Raw genomic sequence first — 17,694 nt, 5'->3', positions numbered from 1 at the left:
TAAAAAAAATCTAATTAAGCGACAATTTAAAGTGGTCAATCCATCTACCTACACATCTTTAGTTCCTGCTTTATATGTAGTGTTCTGATTCCATGAGGTTAAAAAAAACACAGATCTGACAGCTGTATTGCAAGCTGGGTTTGTTAGGTGAAGTAATACTTCACTGCTTTGATTGCGTAGAGCGGAAATTCCTTCCCTTGCCCCAGGCTATTCCAATTTCACACCTATGCTCAGAATTCAAGATAACAAAAGAGGATTGTTGAACTGATTGGGTAATACCATGGCATATGGAGGCTCCTTCCATTGTAATAATGAAGATACAATAAATTAACTGTTTTAACTTCAAACATATTCAATATATTGTAGACCTACAGTAAATGTAAGATCGTGTTCTTTGGTCTACACAAAATCCTTAATTCCAAGAACAATAAATTCTGTTCAATAAATCAGAAGAACAGTCCTTTTTCAAACGGCACATTAAAAATGGATGCAGGAACAGAGATCTGGGGGATTATGTACATAAATGTTTGAAGGAGGCAGAGCAAATTAAGAACTTTTTTTAAAAAACAAAACGATACGTGATTGATCATTGGCTTGAGAATCAGAGGCATAAACTACAAAAGCAAAGAAGTTATGCCAAACCGTCAAAAATCACTGGTTTTTCACTAGATGGAATACGGTTTAATTTGCACCACTGTAATTTAGGGTGGATGGCAAGGCCTAAAAGAGGGTAAAAATCATTCTTTACTGGAATGGTATCAGGGTTGGGGTACTTCAGCTACATGGGATGACTAGAAGGGCTGGACTTAATTTAGATTTAGATTTATTGTCACATGTACTGAGGTACAGTGAATTATTGTTCTGCTTGCAGTCCAGGCAGATCGCTCCATACACGAAAAACATAGGCCATATAATAAATACATTATATAAATACAAAGACACCTGGTGAAGCAGAAGAAATATAGTGTTACAACTCAAGAGAAGATGCGGAGTGAGGTCAGTTGAGTCTATAAGAGGGCCATTCAGGAGTCTGGTAACAGTGGGGAAGAAGCGGTTTTTGAATCTGTTGGTGCGCGTTCTCAGATTTCCTCCATGGAGCACTGAAGGTTTAGGAGAGATTTCATCAAATTATTCTAAATCATGAAGGGTTCAAAAACTATTGGTAGTGTCCGAAGGCTCAGTAACCAATGGACAGATACTTAAGATAATTGGCAAAAGAAAAAGGGGGAAGGTGAGAATTTTTTAATGCAGCGAGTTATGATATGGAATGCACTGCCTGAGCGTAGTGGAAGGAAATTCAATAATTTTCAAAAGGGAACTGGAGAGCTCTGGTACAATGGGCCAAATGGTCATCTCCTGTGTTATCTAATTCTGCTCACTTATTGCAAAGAGCTCATGTTGTAAATATAGAATTAATAGAGCACCTCCTAAGTTTAAAGTTTTGTACCAATCTAATACAAAATACATTACTCTAATCCTACTGCCAATCTGCATTTTGATATGGTCATTTCTTGTCGGTCTGTATTTATTTCTGTGGTATGTGAAGGATACCAGAATTTTTTTTAAAAACGTTTTCATGGAACGGGGGTGTCACTGGAAAAGCCAGCATTTGTTTCCCATCCCTAACTGCCCTTGAGAAGGTGGTCATGAGCCACCTTGCACTACTGCAGTGCATCTGATGTAGTTACACCTACGAGTGTTGTTTAGAAGGGAGTTCCAGGTTTATCTCACATAGAGACAGTGAAGGAATGGTGATATTGATTTAAATCAGGATGGTGTGTGGCTTGGAGAGGAACATGCAGGTGGTGGTGCCTGCTGCCCTTACCCCACTAGGTGGTAGAAGTCACGGGTTGGAAGGTACTGTCAAAGGAACCTTGGTGAGCTGCTGAAATGCATCTGGGACGCTAAAGTTGTACAAGACATTAGTACGGCTACACTTGGAAAACTGTGTTCAGTTCTGGCCACCCTATTATAGAAAGGATATTACTAAAAAAGGAAGAGTGCAGAAAAGATTTACTAGGATGCTACCAGGACTTGACGGTTTTAGTTATAAAGAGGGGCTGGATAAACTGGGACTTTTTTCCCTGGAGCGTGGGAGGCTATAAAATAATAAGGGGCACAGATCAGATGGATTGTCAACATCTTTTCCCAAAGGTAGGGGAGTCTAAAACTAGAGAGCATAGGTTTAAGGTAAGAGGGGAGTTTCACACAGAGGGTGGTGAGTGTCTGGAACATGCTGCCAGAGGCAGTAGTAGAGGCGGGTACAATTTTGTCATTTAAAAAGCATTGAGACAGTTATATGGGAAAGATGGGTGCAGAGAGATATGGACCAAATGTGGGCAATTAGAACAAGCTTAGTTGTAAAAACTGGGTGGCATGGACAAGTTGGACCGAAGGACCTGTAATCCTCTATGACTTTATCTTGCATATAGTAAACATTACTGCCACTATGTGTTGGTGATGGAGGGAATTAATGCTTAAGGTGATGTATGGGGTGTAAATATAAGCGCTCTGCTGTTTCCTGACTGGTGTTGAGTTTTGAGAGTGTGCTTGGAACCATATTCATTCAGGCAAGTGAAGAGCATTCCATCACACTCCTGACCTGTAGGAGGTGGGCAAGCTTTGGGCGAGTTATCCTCTACACAACTCCCAGCCTCTGACCTGCACTTGTAGCCCCAGCATTTATATGGCTGGTCCAATTCAGTTTCTGGTGAATGGTAACCCATGGGATATGAATGGTGGGGGATTCAGCAATAATAAGGCTGTGGAATGTCAATGAGAGATGGTTAAATTATCTCATGTCGGAGATGGGTCATTGTCTAGCACTTGCGTGGAGTGAATGTGACTTGCCACTTCCAGCCCAAGCCCGAACTTTGTCCGGGTCTTGCTGCATTTTTAAATAGACCGCTTCAGTATCTGGGGAGTTGCAAATTGTACTGAACAACATCCCCACTTCTGACCTTGGAGTGAACTTATTGATGAAACAGCTGAAGATCGTTGGGCCTAGGACACTACCCTGAGTAACTCCTGCACTGATGTCCTGGAACAGAGATGATCGACCTCTAATAACCATAAGAATCTTCCTTTGTGCTAGCTATGACTCCAACCAGCAGAGTTTTCCCAGATTCCCATTGACATCTGTTTTGCTAGGATTCCTGGATGCCACACTCCCATCAAAAGTTGCCTTGATGTCATAGGGCAGTCACTCACTCCTCACAAATTTAGCTCTTTTGTTCATTTTTGCACTAAGACTCTAATGAGGTCAGGAGTCGAGTGGTTCTGGTGACAAACTGAGTCTAGGTGAGCAGGTTACTGCAGATTAAGTGCCACTTTATAGCGCCATGGAAGCACCTTCCATCACTTCTTGCTGATGCTAGAAAGTAGACTCATGGGCTGCTCATCAGTTGAATTAAGTTTGTCCTGCATTTGTGGAGACACATACCTGGGCATATTTCCACATTGTTGGGTAGGTTCCAAATGCTGTAATTGAACTGGAACAGCTTGGTTTGGATTTGTTTTATTGTCATGTGTACGGAGGTACAGTGTAAAGCATTGTTCTGCGTACAGTCCAGACAGATCATTCCATACATGAAAAAGAACATAGGGCATACATAAATACACGATGAAAATACATAGTCACAGGCAACGGGTGAGCATGCAGAGTGCAGTACTACTCAGTGGGAAGGTGTGTGAAGATATCAGATCAGTCCATAAGAAAGTCAGTCATTTAGGAGTCTGGTAACAGCGGGGGAAAAACTGTTTTTAAACTTGTTTATGAGTGTTCTCAGACTTTTGTATCTCCTGCCCGATGGAAGAAGTTGGAAGAGTAAATAACCCGGGTGGGAGAAGTCTTTGAATATGCTGCTCACTTTCTCAAAGTAGCAGGAGGTGTAGACAGAATCAATGGATGGAAGGCAGGTTCGCGTGATGGACTGGACTGTGTTCAAAACTATAATTTCTTATGGTCCTGGGCCGGGCAGTTGCCATGCCAGGCTGTAATGCAGCCAGATAGGATGGTTTCTATGGTGCATCTGTAAAAATTGGTAAGAGGCATTGTGGACATGCCGAATTCCCTTACGTTTCCTGAGGAAGTGTAGACGCTGTTGTGCTTTCTTGGTCGTAGCGTCGACGTGGGTGGACTAGGACAGATTATTGGTTATGTGCACACCTAGGAATTTGAAGCTGTCAACCATCTCCACCTCGGCATCATTGATGCAGAAAGGGGTGTGCATGATACTTTGCTTCCTGAAGTCAATGACCAGTTCTTTAATTTTGCAGACATTGTTGTTGTTACACCACTCCACTAGGTTCTATATTTCCCTCCTGTACTCTAACTCATCGTTGTTTGAGATCCAACCCACTACAGACGTGTCATTAGCAAACTTGTAGATGGAGTTGGAGCCAAATTTTGCCAAGCAGTCACCTGTGTATAAGGAGTATAGTAGGGGGCCAAGCATACAGCCTTGCGGGCCCAGTATTGAGGACTATCATGGAGGTGGTATTGTTGTGTATCCTCACTGATTGTAGTCGATGGATCAGATGTTGAGGATCCAGTTGCAGAGGGAGGAGCCAAGTCAGAGGTTTTGGATATGAGCTTGGCTGGGATTATGGGGTTGAAGGCGGAGCTGTAGTCAATGAATAGGAGTCTGGCATAGGAGTCCTTAATGCCGAGATGCTCTAGGGAGGAGTGTAGGGCTAGGGAGATGGTATCTGCTGTGGACCGGTTACGGCGGTATGCGAATTGCAGTAGATCAAAGCATTCTGGGAATATGAAGTTGTGTCTCATGACCAACCTCTCAAAGCACTTCATAATGATCAATGTAAAGGTCACCAGACGGTAGTCATGATTTAAAAAAAAAAAATTTTGAGTGCCCAATTAATTTTTTCCAATTAAGGGGCAATTTAGCATGGCCAATCCACCTAGCATGCACATCTTTGGGTTGTGGGGGTGAAACCCACGCAAACACAGGGAGACTGTGCAAACTCCACACGGACAGTGACCCAGAGCCAGGATTGAACCTGGGACCTCAGCGCCATGAGTCAGCAGTGCTAACAATTGCGCCACCATGCTGCTCGACGGTAGCCATTGATGCACATTGGCTGGTTCTTCTTTGGCACCAGTATGATGGTGGTCCTCTTGAAGCAGTTGGGAACCTCGAAATGGAGTAGGGAGAGGTTGAAGTCGTCCGTGAACACATCCGCCAGTTGGTCCGCACAGGATCAGAGTGCACGACCAGGGGCCCTGCCAGGACCCGGCTTTCCAAGGGTTCTCTTTCAAGAATGCCGAACTGACTTGTGATCCGAGGGTGTGTCTGAGGCTGCTGGGGCAAGTGACAACAGTTTGATGGTTTCCTGCTCAAACCGAGCATAGAATGCATTGAATTCATCGGGGAGGGGTACGCTACTGCCAGAAATAGTGCTCGGCTGTGCTTTGTAGCCCATTCTGTTGTTATCTTGGTTAGGGACACGGCAAGTTCTTAAGACTTGCGCTCTAGTGTAGATAGCACTGTTACTTAACAGATCCAGGGTCTCAGGTTCGATTCCTGACTTGGATCACTGTCTGTGTGAAGTCTTCATGTTCTCTCCTCAGTGGGTTTGCTCTGGGTGCTCCGGTTTCCTCCCATACGTCCCGAAAGACGTGCTGTTAGGAAATTTGGACATTCTGAATTCTCCCTCTGTGTACCCGAACAGGCGCCGGAATGTGGCGAATAGGGACTTTTCACAGTAACTTCACTGTGTAATGCAAGTCTATTGTGACAATAAAGATTATTATAACCAGTGCCTTCAACCACTTCTTGAATCCATGTGGACTGAACATGGGATTGTGTGGGCTCCTGAAGAGGCCCAAAGCCAGAATGAAGAGTAGGAAAATGCACACTGCTGAACGTAGGGCATACTATTTTCTTTGAGATTCATTCTATACAAGTGCTGACTTTAATAAACACAAAAATACATGAGGAGGAGGAAGAAATAAAAATCAAAGCTTTTTTAAAAATAAATTTAGTGTACCCAATTCATTTTTTTTCCAATTAAGGGGCAATTTAGCGCGTTCAATCCACCTACCTTGCACATCTTTGGGTTGTGGGGTGAAACCCATGCAAACATGGGGAGAATGTGCAAACTCCACACGGACAGTGGCCCAGAGCCGGGATCGAACCTGGGACCGTGAGGCAACAGGGATAACCCACTGCGCCACCGTGCTGCCCATAAAATCAAAGCTGAATTAATTTAATGGAGGAATGAAATAAACATCCAAAGATTAACATCCCACAGGTCCAGTTCGCTATTTAAACCTAACAAGTCACCTGCCTGAAGCGATAGAAAGTATCAAGGAAAACTGCTACAGTTTGCTCATTATACATCTCTTCTCATTCAAGAGTCACCTGTGACCTAGCTGCCTTTGAGTCACGTGGTTGCGGGTTCAAGTTTCACTCCAGGGTTTGAGCACAAACATCAAGGCTGACAGTCCAGTGTGGAACTAAGGGAGTGTGGAATTCTCAAAGGATTTTGGATGAGATGTTAAACCGTGGCCCTCTCGGGTGGATGTAAAAGGTCTCACGGCAGTGTTTTCTCCAATAATTATCCCTCAATCAACACCACAAAAAAGATTATTTGGTCATTATCACATTGCTGCTTTTGGGAGCTTGTTGTCCACAAATTGGTTGCCATGTTTCCTACATTACAGAAGTACTTCATAGGGTATAAAATGCCTGTGAAAGGTGCTATATTAATGCAGGTATTTTAAGTCCTCAACAAAACCTGTGCTGTTTTCATTAGTCTCTGGATCAAGCTGCTCTGATGTCTGATCAGATTACATTTTCCCCAAGGAAATAATACTACCTTACTTTGGAAATCAAGGAAAGACATATCAAAAATGAGGAAATGTTTACCTGGCCTTTACCAGGATTCTCCTTTGGGACAAGCAGAGATATAACTGGTCCAAACTTCTGGCATTCCTCTCTCACATCTTCCACAACATCTGTTTGAAAAAGCAAACTGAATTTTAAGTTAAATTCAAATTCTGTAATGTGTTTAAAAACAACACCTAGTCAAGCTATCCAAGCCAAACTTGCTTCCTTCCCAATAGTTAATTGCTTAGAAAATACAAGCCCTGAAGTGAAAAAGGTAACACCAACTGACCTTCATATTCCTCACACTGAAGATGGCTGTCATCGATAACATTAAGCAGTCTCAGCACTGGGGTTGGTAACATAACCAAATCTTCAATATGGGGTGCTGTTAGAGTAAATGAATGCAGTGAGCACTTCATTTCAATTGTCACAGTTTTAATTAAAAATGCAAGCATATGAAAACGTTATGTTTTTCTGACACGTCACATGTAAATAAGGAGTTATACTGCAGCTGAACAACGTTGGGTTTTGAGGGCTCTTCCCAAAAACAAAAAGGAAGGAATGCAAAATTCTCTCAAACACCAATGAAACTTTGCAAAGGAACTGGATGTTGATTTTTAGTGAGGGATGGTAGAGTTTTACATTTTTGCAGTAATATACTGATGTATATTGCATATGTTAAATATGTCAAATCAGTTCAGTACACTTTAGCCAGAAAATCTACTTATTTTATGTTTGGCATAGCATAGACGAACCAAATACATTTTTTGGCATCTGTTAACAGGAACAGATTTTCACATTCACTTTGCCACCGTTGTTCAATATTCCCATCAGGGCTAACTGTGGATAGTTAAGTTGCATACCCAAAACAAAAGAACAAGAAAGAGCAGATCCTCCAAGTCTCTTGGCTCCAATATAATTCACAATATAGTCATATTAAATGTAAACTAGAACACCATATCCCTCTCTAGAACATTGTAAAGTTTTGGACATTGTGCTCTTTATGACATGAAATAATATTTAGGATATTGAACTCACCAAAGGGAATGCTGAAGAAAGGGTTGTATAAAGCATGTTCTGCTGTAGTTCTTTGTGCTGGATCATCATGAAGCATGCTATAATTTAAATATCGGGAGAAAATATTGGCAAGTATTATAAAAGAGTGTAAATAATTTAATATGCAACCATCTACATATTTTTCAACTGGCAAGATTAAGTTGTATCCATAATGATATACTCATACAGATTTCTAATATCTCTTGTTTCATTACAAATGTCAGGACTGAAATATCTTCTTTAATATAGCACAATTACTCGAGGAGTATTGCTATATTGAATCACACTACATTAAGATTAAAATGCATTGGAAAGTTTTGCAGTTCAGACACATTGTCGAGTGAGCAGTGCTGTTGTTTCCAAGAAATATTTAAATGTGTGGTTTGCAGGGCAGCCCGGTGGCGCAGTGGTTAGCATTGCTGCCTCACGGCACCAAGGATCCAGGTTCAATCCCGGCCCTGGGTCACTGTCCATGTGGACTTTGCATATTCTCCCCATGTCTGAGTGGGTCTCACCCCCACTACCAAAATATGTTTGCAGGTTAAGTGGATTGACCACATTAAATTGCCCCTTAATTGGAAAAAAATAATTGGGTTTTTTTTTTTTTAAAAGTGTGGTTCGCTTACAACCGATAACACATCTTTTTTGTAAGGGATCTATTTTGATAATAAAAATATCTGCCAGAAGTCATATTTTAATGGTATATTACACATCAACGGCATATTACACATTCAAAACAAGTTGTTAATCAGTTGCTTTTGAAAATACCAGCAATTTGAAGTCTTCTGTTGCTTCATTAAATAATCACAACTGTAAAATTCATATATAAACCACTTTGAAGTGCAGTTAAATAACCAAATTTTTCAATAACTTGAGCCAATTTAAGGTGTAATAAAGGTGTCAAGCTCAGCAGTAGTACTCCTGACTTAGAGTTCGAAGTTTGTGGATTAAAGGCTCACTCCAGTGTAATGAGCACATAGTCTAAGCTGACAAGTGTAATACAGACAATGGTCCACCTTTCAAACAAGTTCATTTGAAGAGCAGGGAAGTTCTCCTCATAAAAAGCCAACACTTTGCATCGAGCTATTTTTTTTTTCATTAATGTTGATCATCTAGTAGTTATCTTACTGTTGTTTGTAGGAGCCTGCTCCGTACAAATTGATTGATACATTTACCTACATACAGCAATGAGTGTGCATCAAAATATTTTACTTGGGAAGCACTAGGATATTTTGTGGACAGGAAAAGGATACTTAAATAGCACTTTTAAAACTCCTATATTGTGGCACTTTTTTGCCCAACAATGAATGCCTGTAAATATTAACACTGGTTGGGACAAAGATCAGTAGTCATTCCATTAGGCTTTAGCACCCCGTTTACACAGCCATGTATAAGAATCCTAATGTAAGAATTAGAAGGAGTAGGCTATTTGGCTGCTCAAGCCTGATCTGCCATTCAATTATATTGTGGCTGATCGGATTCAGATCTACTTTCCTTCCTGTCCCTCCCAATAACCCTAGACTCACTTGTCAATCAAAAATCTGTCTAACTCAACTCATGTTCAATGACCCAGTTGCTACTGCTTGTCGGGAAGAGAATGCAAAAGACTAATGACCCCAAGAAGAAATTACTCATCTGTCTTAAGTGGGAGACACCGTATTTTTAAACTGTGCCTCTTACTTCTAGGTTTCCCCAGGAGACAACATCTACTGGCAAGCCCCTTCAGAATCTTGTGTTTCAATAAGATCACATCTCATTCTTCTAAACCACATTAAATGCAGGCCCATTCTGCTCAGCCTTTCCAGTGATAAAAATAGTGAACTTTTACTGAACTGCTCCATTGCAATTATATCCCTCCTTAAGGCAATCAAAACTGTTTACAGGACTCCAGTTGCTCATGTCCTCAGTTAGTCTAAAAATAGGGGGTCAGTTCGCTCAGATGGCTGGACGGCAGGTTCGTGATGTGGAGCGACGCCAAGAGCGCTGGTTCAATTCCTGTACTGAGTTTATTCACGAGTCTTCTCAACTTTGCCCCTCACCCAAGCTGCGGCACCCTCAGGTTAAATCATGACCAGTCAGCTCTCTCAAAGGAGAGAGTAGCCTATGGCCCCCTGGGACTGCAACGGCACTCAGTCTAAAAATAAATGCGCATACATTTATGTGCCTGTGAAGTGTAAGTCCATAACAAATATCAGATTTCAGACAGAACGCAAGCTGTAATGTTCAAGATGCTTAATGCGTATAATTAACCTTTTGATAACATCTCTGAGGTGATACACTGGGATAGCCGAGTAAACCATATCTTTACTTGCAAAAATGGAATCGATGATGGCAGAACTGTTTGCCTAGGTAGAATAAAATGGAAACATTTAGATCAGAGCAAAAATATCAAGTGCAATCAAAACGGTAAAGATTTAGATCGTTAATCTTTTTAAAATTGTGGAAGAATTTTTCTGGTCCCACATTTTGAGCTACAGAGATCACTTGACTTAAGTGTAGAAAAAGCCAATTTTGAGCGGTTTTGTAGGAAATGCAGAACACTGGCAGAATTAAATTTTGGATAATCCCCAAACAACATGAAATGTCAATCTAAACTTTATAGCCCAAAACTGAAAGTGCAAAATTGTCACATCAATGCTTGGCCACATATTCTTCAACTCTATCCCATAACATAATTAATTTTCTCTCCTCCATTCCAACCCTACCCTACGTGAGTCTCCCAATCGAATATAGTATTATGATGCAAGCCAATACAATTCGCCTTCAGCAGGTGAAAAGACTTTGCAGATAGCTCTGCTGAGCAAAATACACTTGTTACTAGAAAATAAATAACTTACAGTGCCATTTTCTAGCACGGAGGAGTGGGTTCGTTTACTTGCTCTGACACGGCATAAATGCAATTCTTTAGCACTGCTGCCTCACGGCACCGAGGACCCGGGTTTGATCCCAGCCCCGGGTCACTGTCCGTGTGGAGTTTGCACATTCTCCCCGTGTCTGCGTGGGTCTCACTCCCACAACCCAAAAGATGTGCAGGATAGGTGGAGTTGCCAGGCTAATTTGCCCCTTAATTGGAAAAATTAAAAAGGAGAAATTTTTTAATTCTAACAAGCTGCCAGCTTGGTGAATAGCAACAGTGACTTCTGCCTTTCTGGTAGAAGTATTTCAGTTCCCACGATGGTGGCACTGAGTTCAACAACTGGAGTAAATTTGGGGATACAAACTCCTTGCCTTAACACTTTGTCATATAGTGCAGGAGGGGATGTTATAGTTTGTAATGTTTGTTCAACATTAAAATGTACCTCAGGGATAGTGCTAGGGCGCCAGCTATTCACAACATATATTAATGATTTATATGAGGGAACTAAAGTAATATCGCCAACTTTGCAGATGACAAAATTAGGTGGAAGGGTGAGCTGTGAGGAGGGTGCAGAGATGCTTCAGGGGTGATTAGGACAAGTTGAGCGGACAAACTCATGGCAGATGCAGTTTCAATGTGTATAAATGTAAGGTTACCCACTTTTGGTAGCAAAAACAGGAAGGCAGATTATCTGAATAGCTATAGATTGACAGAGGGAAATGTGCAATGAGACCTGCATGTCCATGCATACCAGTCGCTGAAAGTAAGCAGGCAGGTGCAGCAGATGGTAAGAAGGCAAAATTACATGTTGGCCTTCACAGCGAGAGGATTCACGTACAGGAGCAGGGATGTCTTGCTGCAATTATACAGGGCCTTGGTGAGACCATACCTGCAATATTGTGCACAGTTTTGGTCTCCTTATCTCAGGAAGGATGTTCTTGCTATAGAGGGAGTGCAGCAAAGGTTTACCAGATTGATTCCTGGGATGGCGGGATGGACATATGCAGAGATTCAGTCGAATAGGATTAATATGCCAGAGATTAGAAGAATGGGGAAGGAGGGGAATCTCATAAAACCTGTAAAATTCTAACAGGATTACACAGGGTAGATGCAGGAAGGGTAGTCCCAATATCAGGGAGCCCAGAAAGTGCAGTCACAATCTAAGGATATGGGGTAGACCACTTAGACTGAGACGAGGAGAAATGTCTTCATCCAGAGAGTGTGGTACACCTGTGGAATTCACTACCACGGAAAACAGTTGAGGTCAAAACATTGTATGTTTTCAAGAATTAGTTAGATATAGCTCATGGGGCTAAAGGGATCAATTGGGGGATAGCAGCAACAGGTTACTGAGTTGGATGATCAGCCATGACCATAATGAATGGGGGAGCAGGCTCGAAGGGCTGAAAGCCCTACTCCTGCTCCTATTTTCTATATAAAATAAATGTGCTGGTAATGAGGAACGAATGCTATGGCCTGGATTTCAGAGCCAGACAAAGACCTAGCAATCATCATAACATGGATTTCTCCTTTCCCCATGCCAATTTGAATCATATGCCAAGTCAAGGGAACCTTTATATATCCACCAGGTAGTCAAAGAGCCAATTACACTGACATATTTTCTCCCAGACTGCAAACTAGGAGGTAAAATGCACCTAAATGTTTTAAATGAAACATTTTAAACAGATAAAAATGATTGGGGGATTTATTTGGCATTAACATACAAATTGAAATAGCATAAACTTAAAACTGACATCTCAATTTTTATAATGGAGAAATTTGAAATTCAAATACAATTAGTTTTTTATGGAGTAATGAGGCTATTCATTGATTTTATGTAATTCGAGATTAAAAACACTGTTTAACTTCACTGAATGAGGTATAACGTTTTCAAGGCTTGTTACATTGAGATCAATAGTACAAATAAGAAGATTTTAGTAATTTCAGTGATTTTTCTTTGATTGCAATCTGGCAGTCTTCAATAATGCACCCTATGCAGGCGCACATGAGTGCCAATGGCAACTGCTGGATTTTTGTGTTTAACTGAATATGTGGACTGTTTCAGAGAAGTTGGAATGGCAAATGCTGACAGTTAACCCCCACCCGACAACAAAATCCAGCCATTATTTTGAGGGAAGGAAAAGTGGTCTGTGCTGCAAAAGTGGGAGAATGAGATCCATGCTCGAATCCCTGACATAATTTTGTAGATCTCTAATTTTACAGCAGGACTATGTGTCACACTTTTCTGTATTTAGTGGATTCTTGGATGTTCTATTCCGTCTCAGCCTGGTGGATCATAAATTTTAATTCTGCAACTCTGATCAAGACTGCATTTCTTGATAGAGGTTTCTGGACGTAATGTTGAATTAGGTCACTTTGTAAACAAAGGTGCAAGGAAACATACTATTTTGCATCATTAAAATGAATAAGATCCATGTCTGTACAAAACATGCTTTTTATTTTGGTGGGGACCTGGATTGGATAAAGCACTTGCTTTTCTCTCCCGTCAAGCCATCAATTTTTCGCAATCACCCACTGCCTATTTTTGACATTAGAACAGTAAGGTCAATTTACTCAGGAAAACAACAGGATCACCTGTTAACGTTTAATGGGATCACCGGGAGAAAAAGCACTTAGATGGACGCTACGGCGGAGATTTTCTTTAAACGTACCCGAGTATGGAGCCAAAAGGAATGGACGTGCTCCTCGTAACTCCATATTCAAACAGCTGCTGCCCACAACTATTCACATAAATACGCCTCATCTGTTAACTTGTGGACATGTGCACAAAGGTGGCATGAAGTTACTTAAGGAAAATAAAGTACTTTCTCCCACCCAATTCCTAAATTTTCAATTAATCTATCCCTTGCTTTGTAAACTTAGCACACAATGGTAGATGAAGTTCCCCTTTTTGCATAAAATTTACCACATAAAAACTGGCTGTTTGATCCAACTGGCCTTTGCTGGTTTCTTTTCAATTTCGGAATGTATGTAAAGCACTATGATTTCAAAAATTGATATTTTCCCGCTTATTTTAAATGTTATCGCTTAATTACTTTCCCAGTAAATGTTTTGGTTCTTACCTTCCATTGTGGAGATTTGATTGTCTCCTTCAGTTTTATTCCTGAGAACATTTCCAGCAAAATTATTCCAAGGCTCCAAACATCAACTGCTGTTGTGCATTCCGTATTACTTTCCAAGCCCATCTGTGCTAAGATATTATGTAACTCTGCTTCGGGAGCTCTGTAGCCATCTGTCTGAATATATTTAACATCCTGTATGGAGTAGACAAAAGAGTGAATTTCTAAGAATTTTGATTGTCAGTTTAATTTCTTACCCTCAAGAAAGCAATGTCCAACCCTTTACTCATGTTATTACATTTATGCATTTTGATAATGATCCTTTGAAGCATCTTAGAACTTTTTCCTACGTTAAGGTGGTAATTAAATACAAGGTGGCATTGGAGGGTTTTCTTGGGGGGAAAAACGTATTGCGTCAGCAATTTCTATGGCACATGGACAATTACATTTTTGCAGGAAAAAAACATTTACTGGCTTCGGACCGACGTCCGCAACTTAAAGTTTAAACTGTGTTTGTATATTACAATTTATTTGGAGGATGCATTAGATCACATTTGCTGCATAATTGATTTGTAATTACTTAAAATATCTAGCCAGCAGAAGCCAAGTTGCTCACATTTTACCATTTAATTCATCGTGATGTCAAGTGATACAGTTTTAAGGGGAAATAATTTCTCAAATGATTAGTGCAGCAAACACCTGAAATCTCAGAATCTCATGCAATAACGTGAACACTGAATATTCTTGTTGAAACTTATTCAGTGCGCACACAGTTCTAAGTTCACACTGTTGAGTTGCTAAGTTCTAGAAATGTCAGCTCCTAACACCCTCCTCCTCTAGATAAATGCACATAGAAAAAACAACTTTTGTACCTGTCATTATCCCCACTATAAAATACTAAAATCATTGCTCAAAACATTTTTGGAGCTGCAACCTGATTTCTGACTTATACATGGCTTAAGATGCTACAGAAATGTAAAGTGCAATTCCGGAAATTCTACATTTTTCCTCATTGCTTATCATTTTGAAACTACGGATATTCCTGCATATCAGAGTAACATGTTCCCTGACATCCTGTAAATCAGTTCCTAAACCTCGTCCTACGTCGGCAGAAATGGAAACGACAGATCAGGCAGTTATCAGAAGTTACATGGAAATGAAGGCATTTTGTTTTTAATCAGTCTGGTAAGGTATTTGGTGTCAAGAGAACTGGAAAGTGATTTTTTTTCCCAATTATGTTTTTAGCACAAGTTCATACATTTATGCTCCATACCTACAGTAATGAATCTGGCCATACAATTTACCTGATTTCCTTCTTGAAAACTGAGCCCAAAGTCAATGAGTTTAAAGCATTCATCTTCCGCACTCCAGAGGATATTACATGGTTTGAGGTCTGCATGTACGTAACCCTCTCGATGAATAAAAGCTAGTGCATTCAGAACATCCCGAGCACAGTGCTGGATCATCCACATTGAGTGGCCTCGATTAATGGAGTGTAGCAGCAGCTCAGAGACACTGACGTCCAATAATTCCAGCAAAATGCAGTTAGAACGTTGATTCGTATAGGACACGTTAGAAAATCTCCCATATAAAGTCACTGAAAGTATAAAGAGGAAAATATAAATTAAATTTCATGGAACATCAGAAAATACAATTATGGCTTGTTGTTTGCAACTTGTGTTACAAGCTTTCTACTCATTAGAGCCAACATTGAGCATGTGAAATGTGAAACAACTCCAAAGCACCATTTACTCTGTACACTATCTGGAGATTAAAGCACGAGGCCTTTAGGTCTATGGTTACTTTGCCATGGTTTGGTAGCATGCTTGCTAACATCTGCATGAACTGGCAACATGATAAATATTTTATTTTTGTATGCCATGATTAATCTTGAACAATTAATATTTCATAGCAATCTTCCAAATTGAGTTTCTAAATAGGTGCACAATTATTAAGCTGCAAATCTTTCCAGAGTACTAGAAGGTCAGCCACTGAGCTGTCGGCAGGCGGCTGTGAGAGATTGTTCGGGTTCGGGATGGGGCAGGGGAGTTGGTGGTGGCACTGGAGCAGGTGAACGAGGCATTTCAGGAGTTTTATAAAAAATTATATAAATCAGTCTCTGGAAGATAAATCAGATATGAGGGAAGTTTGGGACAGTTGGAGTGTCCTAAAGTAGGAGAGGACACGATTGGAAGAGCCAGTGGGGATGGAAGAAATGCGGGCGGCGATAGGGAGGATGCAGACGGGTAAGGCACAGCGGCCAGATGGTTTCCCGGTGGAGTTTTAGAAGTTTTTGGGTAAGCTGGTGCCGCTGTTGGTGGAGATGTTTGAGGATACAGTGGCTAAAGGGGTGCTGCCAGAGACAATGGGACAGAGTGAGTTTATTTTTTAAAATAAATTTAGAGTACCCAATTCATTTTTTCGAATTAAGGGGCAATTTAGCATGTCCAATCCACCTACCTGCACATCGTTGGGTTGTGGGAGTGAAAGCCACACAAACATGGAGAGAATGTGCAAACTCCAGGGACAGAGTGAATTTTGCTGTCTATAGTACTTGCTTAAAAAATTTAACAGGTGAGTGCAGTTATGTATCCAATGAAGAATTGCTTGAAGAAAATGCTGAGCTACCGTGGGGCAGCACGGTAGCATGGTGGTTAGCATAAATGCTTCACAGCTCCAGGGTCCCAGGTTCGATTCCCGGCTGGGTCACTGTTTGTGCGGAGTCTGCACGTCCTCCCCGTGTGTGCGTGGGTTCCCTCCGGGTGCTCCGGTTTCCTCCCACAGTCCAAAGATGTGCGGGTTAGGTGGATTGGCCATGCTAAATTGCCCGTAGTGTCCTAAAAAAAGTAAGGTTGGGGGGGGCTGTTGGGTTACGGGTATAGGGTCGATACGTGGGTTTGAGTAGGGTGATCATTGCTCGGCTCAACATCGAGGGCCGAAGGGCCTGTTCTGTGCTGTACTGTTCTATATTCTATAATTATGCTGGGGAGATGAACTAATCGGAAAAGACCATAGTTGATTTAGGTTACTTCAATACTCTTAGTTATTTGCATTGTCTCTCTCAAAAGCTTTGACCCTATTTGAAGTGAGCAGAACAGTGGAGAAAGGCAACTAGCCATGCGTCTGCATGGTCCCAAGTCCAAGTAGAAAGAATTTTTTTTAAACAAAGCTCAACAAATCCACAATAGTCAGTGTTGTTGCTGGTTAAAATCAATAGTGAAGTTGGCACTTGGAGATTGCAATAAAAAAAATAAACCGCTCCCACATTTATCTATAAAAGTACATCTCCAATTCAGAGAGAAAAATAAATAGCCTTTAGTGCACTTTCATGTCCCTTGACCATCCCACATCATTTCAATTTGTTGGCAAATCCCGCAGCCAATTTGTACCAGGCAATGAGCTGAATACCAATTAATCTGTCAATGGATTCTGCAATGAGGATAGATTGTTGACCAACACAACTGTCCTGTGTCCTCTTCAATAGCACTGTGGAATCTTTTATACCCACCTAAATAGGTGTTAAATATCTTTGATGATGTAGCAATGCATCTGGACTGCTCAGGTTTCAATTCTGCAATGAGGTATTAACTAGGAACCTTTTGACTTCAAAGTAAGGGTATCACTGAGCTGATGTCCATTCCTTTTAATAAGTTCATTTATGAAAAATCTAAATATAAAAGTTATTACTAAGAATACTCATTTTGCAACCAAAATATGGTCATATCATCGGACCCCCTCTCATTTTAGAATTTCCATATCACATATTTAAAAATCAGATGGGTTTGAATAGGCACCAGAGAGGGTCGACTAGTGGATTTTCGCAGTAGCTTCATTGCAGTGTTAATATAAG

General features: G+C 40.9%; 1 protein-coding gene across 1 annotated transcript in view; it reads right to left on the bottom strand.

Annotated features, from left to right (window-relative positions):
- The window catches only part of uhmk1 (U2AF homology motif (UHM) kinase 1), a 36,723-nt gene that overhangs the window by 10,822 nt on the left and 8,207 nt on the right, over window positions 1–17,694 (bottom strand). Inside the window, exons 2-7 of the mRNA XM_038794906.1 lie at window positions 15,149–15,441; window positions 13,848–14,039; window positions 10,158–10,252; window positions 7,890–7,966; window positions 7,141–7,236; window positions 6,891–6,979 (exon numbers count right to left, since the gene is read on the bottom strand). Coding sequence (XP_038650834.1) covers window positions 6,891–6,979; window positions 7,141–7,236; window positions 7,890–7,966; window positions 10,158–10,252; window positions 13,848–14,039; window positions 15,149–15,441 — 842 coding nt within the window. The remainder of the gene's footprint in view (window positions 1–6,890; window positions 6,980–7,140; window positions 7,237–7,889; window positions 7,967–10,157; window positions 10,253–13,847; window positions 14,040–15,148; window positions 15,442–17,694) is intronic.

The sequence above is a fragment of the Scyliorhinus canicula genome, chromosome 4 (genome assembly GCF_902713615.1).
Source record: "Scyliorhinus canicula chromosome 4, sScyCan1.1, whole genome shotgun sequence".
Classification (NCBI taxonomy): Eukaryota; Metazoa; Chordata; class Chondrichthyes; order Carcharhiniformes; family Scyliorhinidae; genus Scyliorhinus; species Scyliorhinus canicula.
This window is presented reverse-complemented; position numbering and strand designations above follow the sequence as displayed.